At 30.6% G+C, this 12,654-nt stretch overlaps 1 protein-coding gene across 1 annotated transcript in view; it reads right to left on the reverse strand.

The window, feature by feature from the left end:
- Nucleotides 1-12,654, reverse strand: part of GCC2 (GRIP and coiled-coil domain containing 2) — a 59,903-nt gene that overhangs the window by 45,786 nt on the left and 1,463 nt on the right. The window contains exons 3-7 of the mRNA XM_051984285.1: nt 12,248-12,332; nt 11,238-11,305; nt 9,771-9,875; nt 5,683-8,142; nt 4,809-4,878 (exon numbers count right to left, since the gene is read on the reverse strand). Coding sequence (XP_051840245.1) covers nt 4,809-4,878; nt 5,683-8,142; nt 9,771-9,875; nt 11,238-11,305; nt 12,248-12,332 — 2,788 coding nt within the window. The remainder of the gene's footprint in view (nt 1-4,808; nt 4,879-5,682; nt 8,143-9,770; nt 9,876-11,237; nt 11,306-12,247; nt 12,333-12,654) is intronic.

Raw genomic sequence — 12,654 nt, forward strand, 5'->3', positions numbered from 1 at the left:
AACTGTTGGAAGTCTCTGCTTGACTAGAAGACATTTGAAAATCCTTCCAATGTTAAAGATACTAAGGATAAATGTAATTAGAAATCAAGATGGAATGCAATAAACCTATTGTTGGGTTGTGGAAGTGGATTAGTTATTAATCTTTTTAATCATTTAAGGTTTGACTGTTCCTGGTTAATTTGAGTAAATAGTGGTTTTGTGGCATTAATGTCCTTCGGTTTTCCCCCAAATCCTATATTTGGGTCCATTTCCAGATTGTCAAAGGTGATGGGAAAGCCAATATAATACAAAGAAGTAGACAGCTAAGGACTATAGGGAATAATTTGTGAATAAGGGTTAGATCAAACAGAATAAACTACTCAGTGGAGTCAGTCATTACAAGACATCAGGCGTTCTCATAGTTACAGGAGAAATTTCTCATTTCCTAACCTACACTATGGTGTTTCCCATTCTTTCTCCACTTACCTACAATATTCTTGATATTGACATAATGTCTAAGCTCCTATATCCTTCCTACCTTTTTTCTTTTGCATATTTATCCTCTTTGATCTGAGTTTCTGATTTCCGTTTCACTAACTGGCTTTTGATTTCTCTTTGTTTGGAAGATAGTTCTTATGCTAACCCTTGATAAAATTTTAATTAACTGAGACAAAGTAGCTTAGGAAAAAGAAAATGAGTTCCCTCTCTTGATAATTTTCTTCCTCATTTCAATACTAGTACAAATTTAGTTTTTGTTATCTGCCTCCTAACTCAAATTTTCATTCCCAGTTAAAGAAATTTTTCATCTTCACTAAAAAGTTACATCAAGATGGTGGCTGATAACATAAAATATATTTCTTATCTGGTATGTAGTTTTCATACTGTGTATACTTTAGCTATCTGGCCACCTTGATGTTAAAAGGACTGAAAAGGAAGAGAGATTGATTTGAGACATTTCTTGATCATGAATCTTGCATTTATAAATTAAATGTCAACTGAATTGAGGTTTTGATTGGGGATCTCTAAAATTTAAATGGCAGGACAGATTTTTTTTTCTTCACACTGACATAATAATAAAAATGTTAGTTAACATTTTCAGTTGGGATTTCTGTGTTCTCAAATGAAAAATTTCCAAATGTTTTCTACCGTGGAAGATGTTTTTAATTAAAGAAGTTGCTTTTTTTCATAATTAGCTAGATAGGTTACTGTTATAAATAAACACATTCTTATTGAAAAGATTTTTTTTTTTAACATATCATCCCCAGTGCACTTCAGAGAGGAGATATACAAAAAGGAAAACAGATTAAAATTAGCATTGGGAAAAAAAAACAATCCAAGCCAATGATTACCTTAGCTGATTGAGAAAACTGATTTATAGAACAAAATGCTAAACAAAATTTATCATACTACTCTTTCTAAGTGTTATATAATTTTGTCACATAACAACTATCTTCTATTTAGTCCTGGTCATTTTATAAAAATGACATTTAAGAAACAATTGCTATAAAAATAAATTTCTGCTAAATTATTTCTAAATAGTCATAGAAATCAGTAATTATGATCCTGGAATACTTTAAAACTATCTTGTTTAAATGTTTGACCAGATTTCCAGATGGCTTTAACTTCCTATTCAAAAAGACAATGTTAGAAAGAGTTAACTATTTCAAATCACCACTTATAAAATATGTATTATTCAAAATCTAATATTGCATTGAAGTTTCTGGATCCTCCTTCCCTTATAATCCTTTAAGGATTTCATCCCAGATCTCATTTAATCTGCATAATTACAAAGATAGAGGAAGTGAAGCAGAAAATGGGATAAAGTGCCAGGCTTGGAGTTAGACAACTCTTCTTCCCAAGTTCAAATCAAGCCTCAGATCCTTAGTAGCTATGTGACCCTCAGCAAGTTACTTAACTCTATTGGCCTCAGTTTCCTCATTTGTAAAATGAGCTAGAGAAAGAAATGTCAAATTAATCTGATATCTTTACCAAGAAAACCCCAAAGTGGAGTAACAAAAAATAGGATATGATTAAAAATGACTGAACAAATACAATGATATATATGGTATCTGAAAATTATTTTATAACCTAGTAGGTTAACACAGAGCCTTATATAGAACCTGACTTCTTAAACTGTAGCTTAAGACTCCATATGGTATCTCATAACTAAATACAGGAGTCATGAAGTGTTATAACTTATTATCAGTAAATGTTTGATTTGTACACCTATTTTGTGTGTGTGTGTGTGTGTGTGTGTGTGTGTGTGTGTGTGTGTGTATATAAAAATTTCTCAGGTGAAAAGGGGTCGTGAGTGGAAAAAAGTTTTAAAAGTCCTGATATAGAACAAGTTAATCAATTTTTTTAAGTGAACTGAATGAAGGAAAATACAATTAGTATTTTTATCTACAAAGACTGATTTATAAGAGATATTTATCCACATCACTACACATTTTTTCACTACTAGATAGTGCTAATGCCTCAGTATGCTCACTAGTGTTAGCAACCAGGAAAACTACCAAATGAGCATATTAAGATGGCAAAAGGCAAAGTAAAGGTGGGCTTTTTCTTTTAGATACATAAATGATGGGTTAAATGAACAACGAAAAGCAATGATCATTTAAGTACTGGTTAGTTTCCTAAATGGAAATCTAAGTCTCTTTTAGTAATGACTATTTTAGAGCTTGTTGCTGAATTGTTACCAATCTATTCCTTTTGAGTTTCATGTCATCTGAACATACAAATTTGGTGACTGGGACATGACTTTGGTGTCCTTTCCTACAATCAGGAAACTAGATAAGACAAATGCAATCATCAGAGTAAGGTGCATGAATGTGTGTAGCTAGCTATTTGCATAAATGTAAAGTACTCCTACTAAGAATAAATTTAAAAGTTTCACAGGATCATAAATTTAGAGATGGAAGGACCTCAGAGTTTGTCTAATATAATTCCCTCATTTTACAAGTGAGGCTCAGAGATGATGAGTATTTTGCCTATGGTTACACAAGTGGCTAAATGACAGGGCTAAGATTCAAAACCCAGTTCTCTATCTTGTACTCCTTCAAACTCTTAACACAGGTTTCTTTTTAGTATTCTATACTTTTAATGTTGTTATCTCACAGTGTTGCCAAACTGACTTCTTGAAACTTGTTAAAGATCACTGTTATATAAATGAAAATTTAAAATCAAAGTTACAAATTTCAGTGATCTTTTAACAAATTATCTTTCACAATTTTTTCCTTAAGTGATCCATCTTTCAAATTGTAATGATTTAAAAATATCCCTTCTAATAAAATGCAACTATGTTTTAAAAATAAAACTATTTAAAACAACTATGCCATTAGATTAAGATGTCATTCTTTAACAAATTCTGTATTGCCCATTCATTTGCTTAGTCACCTGTACTCAAAAGTTTGGTGTCATCTATTACTGCCTGATATTTCTTCATTTCCAACATCCAAAAAGATTGACCAATTCTCTAGTATACCTCTATGAATTCTATTCACTAGTGTTTACTCAGTGCCATCACTATAGTCCAAGTCTTCATGACTGTTTGGATTACAGAAGTGGCTTCCTAACCAATCTTCCTATTTAAAGTTTTCCACCCAATACATCCTCACAACAATTGTCAAAGTGCTCTTTTTATTAAAGGTCTGACTATAAAACTGACTATAAAAGCGACTTTTATGTCTCCTTACTATCTACAAAAAAATATCCAAACAAGGAGCTTCATAGTGTGGTACCAATGTCTTCAGACTTCTCAAAGTAATATTCAAGTTCATGTAACAGGCACTCAAGTCAAACTGAACTATTCACTGTCATAATGGGATACCACACTTCCTTGTCTTGATGTCAATACTTATTCCATTTCTCTATGCATAAAATTTTTCTGGACCTCCCCATTTCTACTTGCTGAAATTGTCGTCATTGTTTAAAACTAGTTGAAATGCCACATTCTCCAAAGTTTTTATGACCTTTCTAGCTGGAAAACAAATTTTTCTTCTTGGAACTTTCATTACACTTTCTAATTATTTTAGACGTGTATATTCTATATTATTTCTGTATCTCATATCATCTGTTAAAAGGTTAACTCCTTAAGGACTGAATATTGTATATTTTAATACCACTATTTATTGAACAAATGTATGAAAATATGCTATGTTTTAATTTACAAAGATAAATGCTGTTTTAAGGCTGATTTTATTTTTGTCACAATCAACTTCAATTTGTATATGTTTTTCAATTAAAGACTAGCAGTAATTCAAATGGCTAGGAAGTGCTAAAGAAACAATAATATTGTGGTAATTGTATTATTTTATGGAAATTATTAATTGTAATCAAATAATATCTTGGGACATGATTTGTTAGTGAAGTCATGCACGATAAAATATATAATTACTTAAATGGTATCTTTTTAAAAAACGGTAGGAAGAAACAGTCAAATTAAAAATGATACACAGAAAATAATAAATTTGCAGAAATCAAGGATTAGACCTCCTCCTTAATCTAAACCCTTTCAGACAAATTTAGTTCTTAAAAAACTAAAGATTTTGTAACTTCCTTTGGTAATAAATTCTAATGTCTCACGTGTTTAGCTAGTCAAACTTAACACCCCAGCCCTTTTAAATTCCCTTCTTCCCCACTAAATTAAATATCTTTTTTTATAGACAAATACTTGGAAAAAGAAGGCATAAATGAATGGTAACAGCACTGAGAAAAAAACATGTGCAATAAAAATCTTAAAGTTGCATAAATTCTTGTCATAACAGTAAAATGATATTAAAAGAAAACAGTTGTCTTATTAAAAAGATAGGTTAAACAAAAGTAGTTACCAATTTTATCTTCTAGTTCCATTACTGAATGCTGATCACTTTTTACAGAGGATGAGTTCTCTAAAGAATCCTACATTTTAAACAAGGCCAAAAAAAAAAAAAAAAAAAAAAAGAGGCAAAATGATGTAATTAGACCAGGTTTTTTTGTAACGAAGAGTTAGTGAGAATATCATTGTTTTGAAAAAAAGAAAAATTAAAATCACAAGTGATTTACATTAAAAAAAATTGGGGAGGGGTAATTTTTTCTTGGCCAATACAGTAACCAATATTTTACTCACAGTAGTACTGTCAAAATTTTTGTCAATATAAATCAATAATACAAAAATTAATGTAGAAAGGCAAAGTATCCTTGAATAAGAGAGGAAATTTGTAACATAGAATCCTCATAATTAGAGAAAAGATGAAATAATTTTTCCTGCTCACCATATCTTTACGAAATAAGTTTTTTGGTGGGAGAACCTCACAGTTAAATTAATATCCACACAGTACTATTTTGGTTTTCAAACTATTCTTTACCAAGAAACAAGTTTGTAGGAAAAATTTTATGGATCTTAAGTGACCTGCTATATAACAATGAACAAGTCATTTAATCCTACTATTCCTTTTCATATACAAAATCAAGATAATTAGAATCTAAACAAAAATGTTTAGTGTTATTGGATTAGGATGAGCATTATGAAAAATCTTCAACAATTTTGAGAAAGCTTACCATTTAGAAATACTGAAAACTGTCAAATTCTCTTTTGAATTAAACTATTCCGTTTGTTCTGAAGATTTTATGATTAAAAGCTGTTATTTTGAATGAGCATGCACTAAAATACACAACTAAATGGGCATACAATATAAATATTAATGAAATAAAATAATTTGCAACCTTTAAAGATGTCAATTCTGCTTTCACATCATGTAGTTCAGCCTCTCTTTGCTCTAGCAACAGTCTTATATTTTCTTGTTCTTCTACAGAAGATTCTCCTTTATCCTGACCTTCAATTCTGCTACATGAAAGGTTCTCAGAAAGTTCTCTTATTTGAGCTAAAAGATTAAGGTTTTCAAGCCTAGTCTTTTCATTTACATTATTCATTTCATGGAGGTCAAGTTGTAACGTTGCTTTTTCTGACAGACATCCTTCCAATTCTTCTTTTAGAAGAACTTTTTCTTTTTTATAATCTTCAAGTAAAGTTCTAAGTTCTTCACAATGAGCCAAATTCTCTTCTTTAATAAGCTCATTTTCTTTCTGCAATTGTAGCACTTTTTCATTATTTTGAAAAACCAAGTTCTGTTTTTCCTCTTTCATTTTTCCTAAAGACTCACTTACAGCTTGTAGGATAATCATGGTATCTTCTTCCTCATTTATTTCTGAAACTCCGGATTCCATCTCTTTCAGAAAATCACATAGCTGAATCCTAACAATTGAGTTTTGTGATTGTTCCTTTACAAATAATTTATTTAAATTATCTTTTTCTTCATTTACCAACTGCAGTTTATTTTCCAATTCTACAGCTTGCTCTTTAAAGCTGAAGTCTCCTCTTTTTTCAGATATGAAAGTGTCCAAATCTTTTCTCATTTGGTCCTTTTCCTTACTGAGTCTTTCATTTTCTTCCTGAAGAGTCTTTATTTGAGATGACAACATTTCTTGTTCTTCAGAGAGAACTTTAATTTGAACCTCAAGTTTTTCCACATTTTGGTCGTTATGATTTTTTTCTTTCAAGGTCTCTTCCCATGCTTCTGTTAATGCTTTCAATTTTTGTTCAAGTTCACCATTGTATTGAGTAATTTGATCTACTTTTTCCTGAAGTTCTACAGTCTCTTCCTCTTTCCTTTTACATTTTTCATAGAAACTGTCCAACTCCTCTTGAGCATTTTGTATTTTACTTAAGAAATGATCTTTTTCATCACTAAAAAAACATATTTTTGCTTGTAGCTCTTCTATCATGATATCTTTTTGATTAAGACTAATCAATGTTTCTTCATTTTTCTCTTCAAGGTTCTTGATTACATTTTCATATTCCTGGGTCTCATTTTGCTTAGATAACAATACTTCCTTTTCTTCTTTTAGACGATTCACAGTTTCAATGAGACTATCTTTTTCATTAAAAGCTGCTCTGAGTTTTTGCTGCAATTCTTGAACATCGGAAGCTTGCTGCTGTTTCATGGATTCAAATTCTTGACTGATTTTTCCAGCTGACTCACCCAATTCTCTCTGTAAAATTTCCATGGTTTCTCGCAAACTCTCATAATTTGAAATTGCTTCTTCTTTTTCTTGCTGTATGTTTTCATATTGTTCCCTAAGATCCTGCATTTCAAACATTATGGTTAAATTTTCTTTTTCTGAGTCTGATAATAACTTTTGTTTTAGTTCTGATATTTCTTTTTGGCATTCCTCCTTAAGATTCTGTATTTCCATGTTATGTTGTTTCACAGTATTACTAAACTGATTTCTTGAAACTTCTAGCTCAGATTTTAATTTTTCAATTATACAACAGTGATCTTCTTTAACAAGTAGCAGTTCATTAACTTTAAATTCTAAATCTTCTCGTTCATGAAAAAACTCATCCTTTATATGCTGAGCATCCATCTCTAGTTTTAACTTAAGATTATTCATATAGGTAACTTCATCTTTTAACATACTATGCTGTGACTCCAGTTCTTTCAAGGAATCCTCTAAGTGTTTGACTTTTTCATTAACTACTTGTTTTACAGCTGTATCTTCTTGGATCTCCTTATCACATACCTGACTTTCTTTAATTGGATTCAATGTTTCTTTAAGGTTTTCAAATTCATGGTTGGACTTCTCCTGAATGTTTTTTTCATCTGCCATATTTTCCATTAGTTGTATCAATTTGTTTCTTTCTTCTTCATGCTCTTTATCAGAAGATTCAAGTTGATGCATCAGTGTTGCCATTTCTTCTTTGTGTGTAGTCTTCAATTGCAAAAGCTCCTCCTGTAAGCTATTGATTTCACTTTGGCAATGCTCAGAATTAGCCTTGATAATGTTTTGGAGATCATTAATTTCTTGGTTCTTTTCCTCAGCAATAGTTTCCAACTGTTTTTTCAAATGTAAAATTTGTTCTTCATAAGCTGGCTTAATTCTTTGAATCTCTTCTTGTAGTTTTTGGACATCATCTTGGGACTCACTATTAAATTTAAGCTGTTCTGAAAGCTCTTCTTGTTTTTTCACTGCTTCCTCCAATTCTTTTTGTAAAGCAGCTCTATCTTCATTGTACTTTGATTGTGCTTGAGTAAATTCAGTTTTCCAACTTTCAATTTCCTTCAAGTAACTTTTACTTGAGTGTTCAAAGTCCTTCTGCAGGTCTTCCATCTTAGTTACAGAATGCTAGTTTAAAAAAAAAAGTATACATTAATCATTTGAAAAGATAAAATTAACCTTTTTTGCATCTTTTTAGTTATTGTCTAAGCAGATAGAAAAAGAACCAAATAGAGATGGTAGAGAACAATTACCTAAGGCAGACTAAAGAAATTAGCCTAATTCCTGCCCCATCACAATAGGAACAAGGAGCAAAAACAAAAAAAAAAAAAAAAAAAAGCTTTTTACCTTTTTAAAAAACTCAGTCAGCCTGAATGAAAAAAGCCAGATAAAGTTATTTTAAACAATATGACCACAGCTAACATTTTTTAATGAACATTATTTGAAAAAAATACTATAAATAGTCAATACTTGAACAAAAAGCAGTCTCTGAATCTGACTTTTAAAAAATGTACAATTTATTTTTAATTTTTAAAAATAAACTTTCTGTTAATCAAATAAAACAAAATAATCAGATTCGTTTAAAAGAAAAAAGGAATTTTATAGCCACAATTATGACAGAAATGGATGATACATTGTACCTTTTTAAAAACAAGGACATTTAGGATCTTAAGATGTATCACAACTCTGATAATAGTTAAAAAACAAAAAGAAGCTTATATAAGGAAACAATCATAAAAAAAACCTATCACTAAGGAACAAATTTGAAGAAGGTACTTCAAGCTCAAAAAAATTTATGCTCTTATTAACTGTACTTAGGTAAAAAATATTTTAGTAATGTCTTTATGTAATAAATATTACTTAATGTCTCATTGTCATTGTGCACCTACATCTTCACTTTGAGTATTTAGACTACATTATAGATGTCTACATTTCATATACTTGTAGCTGACTGAAGGGGAAAAAAATACTACATGCTCCTATTAATCTTGTAGAAGATACACTTATAAGTCATTTTTACCACTGTTCAAATTGTTACTATCTGATTACAGTTGAAAGTAAAAATTGCCTGTCTGTGCCTAACCTGGGAAGAAAACTTTTGATAGTGACTTTAGCCTCTCTTTTTTGTTTGTTTTTTTCCCTCAGTGGTATTCCTTTCCTTTCCTCTGATTTTCTGTCCCTTTTAGCTTCTCAATGCCTAGCGTTCTAACCCTCTTGAACAATAATAATTTTGGTTAAAACTCCTTTACAATAGTATTAACTATTTTGGCTACTTGCATATTTAATCAACTAGTGAACCATGGCAGTAAATTTGTGGGGAAAGGGAATTCTCTCCAAGGCCTTGAAATCATTCAGATTAGCATAGAAAGTAAAATTATTTGGTAAAATTTGATTGGTAAAAAATGGTGGGCTAAGCTAAAGGGTACAATAGACAGCTAAACTGGTCTTTCTTCTATCCTTCCCTTAATCCTCAACCCTTTCTTAACATATCTCTATATTTTTGACTCGCACTGGGGAATCCAATGTATATCCATCAACCTAGAACTCCATGCCATCAACCTAGGACTAGATCCTGCTTTATATGTTAAACAGCGCTGTAATTATCACTTACTTTGTTATGTTAAAAATATTAGAATTTTTCCTCCAAAATGGTTTTTCTCAATACTGTCACCATGATTAAACAATACAACAATAAAACTAAAGATACTAATTGAGAATATATTAAAAAACATTCATGAGAAAAATTGTTTCCATACTTCTGCTTCTTGCTTCATTTTAACATTTTCTTTCTTCAAAGCTAAACAGTGTTGTTCAACCTCTGCTTTTTCCAGAAGAATAGCATCCAGGCGTTCTGTGAGAGCCTATTTTTTAACAAGACAATGTATTAGTAAAGTACTAATCAAAAAGCAGCCACAGAACATCAATATAAAACATTTTCTGCTTTTTATCAGCGAAATGGATGACCAGACATTTAATTTTAGAAACGCTTTATGATCTGCTATTTAAAAATAGTATTCTAAAATTCTGAGGATAATCCAACAGTGGAAGAACAGCCAATTTTTCAAAAGAATTATTCTGAATTTAATTTAATCTCACAAAAACTAACAAAGTAGAGGAATGGTGATAGCTTTGAGAGAACTAAGAAAGCAGAAAAAGGGAACTGGTTTGAGAAAAGGAAGGGTTGAGGGAAAGAGAAAAGAATATTTGGATTTGGTTTTGTTAGGTGTGAGGTGATGTAAAGACATCCAAAAACAATTTAAAAGATGATCACAATGATGCAAAGGAAAGCATGCTGAAAAACTTTGGAACTCTGATAAATGATACGATGAGTCATTATTTTAGAAGACTAAACACAAATAATAACTCTTTTTTCTCAGTAGAGATGTGGTAGACTATAGGTGTAGAATGAAGCCTATGTTTTAAGAATTGGTCGTGTGCTATGTACTTTGCTTGATTTTATTTACTTAGGATGGGTAGAAGGTGAGAAGGAAAGTCAGTGGGTAGTAGGAGTGATACTTAAAAAAATATGAATACATAAAACAACATTCAAATGAAGAAGCAAGACCAATTAAATGGGCCTGTTAGCTAAAAGCACAAAACTTTTAAGCTGAAGCGTATATAAAAGTGATTTAGGTCTCAAAAGAAATCTATATAGAAATAAGTAGAGAAGCAGGATTACACCCAAAGTTAAGTAGTGAGAAAAAGTCAAAGAATCACACAAACAGAAAACAATTTTTAAAGCTACAAATTATTTTAAAAACCAACTGAGCCCAAGGATTCTTAAAGTAGAGTCTGTGGATAGATTTCAAGGAGTCTGTGAATTTGGATAGAAAAAAAAAATTACACATTTATTTTCCTAATTTTTGCTTTCCTTTATAATTCTATATATTTATACCTTTACAAACATTATTCCAAGAAGGGATCCATTGATTTTACCACACTACCAAAGGGGTTCAAGATCCAAAAAACATGAATAATTACTGATCTTAGAGTCTACTCTTCTTATTTTACAATGAAGAAATTGAGGCATTAAAAGTCTAAGTGACTTTTCCTGTATCAGAGAAGAACCAGGACTAGAACTCAAGACTCCTGATTTATGTGGTTTTTTTCCCCCCAATAAACTAAGCTGCCAACCTATGTCCCCTTAGACATGACTTATTTCCCATGAAAGTAAATATGTATAAAAACAATCCCACCAGTACTATTCAGAAATATTCTATTACCTGAATTACATCATTAGCTCCCCCAGCAACAGGTTTTGATCTAAATTCTTCAATCTCCTTCTCTAATTCTAAAAAAAATGTTTAAAAATTTGCCATTACATTTTGAACAAAATAATTCAGAAATTAGCAAAAAAAAAATTGCATAGAGATTCTATTAGAGCATTTTGTAAAACATATAGTAGTTAAAATTAAAAGTGGCAAGGCAACACTTTCAATCCTTCCTCCCTTCTCAACACTTATAATAACAACTTAAAACCTACTCGGTGCTCTAAGATCAGCATCTAACAGGTAATATACAAACCTAAACATAGCCACATATACCCTTTCTTTCCAACTAAAATATTCTCCTTTTTAACTTGATCCACATATTACTGAAACCCAAACTAGCAATTTTTCTATTAAGAAATTAAGTTTTATGGTGACATTTTGAAATCATTATAAATTCAGGAAATGGGTACACATATAAGTATTTACATTAAAGAAAGATTTCCTTTTTTAAGAGGAAAAGAGAAACTGAAAACGGCACTCAGGCGCTGTCACTGAATGATAATGATAAGTAATAATATTTATATAGTTATAACTATGTGCCAGATACTAAATGTTTTAATATTATCTCATTAGATCCTCATTCTCTAATTTTTTTTGATAGTCTCTAAAATAGTCCTAAATTTTTAAAATTATTTCATTGTTTCTTTTTTTCCATCCTTCATCTTCATATCCACTCATCGCAAACAAGCTTTGTTCTATCCTTCTAATATTTTTTCAGCTCAATCAGACAAAGGCAGCTGCCTTTAGTGTGTTGAGATAATGAAAACATCAAAGTCTAGAGTGGGTGGAAACGTAAATGGCATTAAATTCCATAAGACAGTCTGGGAAGAATTATATGTTTTGCATGGTATTATCAAGGACCAGAGCCAAGTCAGTGTAATATTAGCAATTATACGCTTTAAAAAAAAAAGAAAATGAAGATTTGGTTAGTTAAAAAATGAACATTTTATCAATTCAATTACCTGTGCATCTTGATTTAACTTTTTGCATCAACATCATCTGCTTCTTGGCAAACTTAATGAGATCTTCCTTGGGTAATGTTTCCAACTGAAATGAAATGTATACAGATTCTGTTAAAATGGTTATATTTCTGTTATACCACAAAGAAAAAAATACTTTAATGTTTTGCTAAAAGCAGTTCTACATTGATGTTTAAATCTTTTGCTTTTCTTAAAAATTTTAAGTTAATTGAGCAAACACTATTCTTAGCTCCATGTTTACTTTTTAAACAATTATAAAAAGAATCTTGAAGCTTTTTTTTTAAAGGTCATTCTCAAGCATGAGCTTAAGAAACTATGAAGTCTGATTACACGAAAATTCAAGAACTCCAAGAAAATTCAAGGAAAAGAAGAGACAAGTTAGGACAACT

This window comes from Antechinus flavipes, chromosome 3 (genome assembly GCF_016432865.1).
Source record: "Antechinus flavipes isolate AdamAnt ecotype Samford, QLD, Australia chromosome 3, AdamAnt_v2, whole genome shotgun sequence".
Lineage (NCBI taxonomy): Eukaryota > Metazoa > Chordata > Mammalia > Dasyuromorphia > Dasyuridae > Antechinus > Antechinus flavipes.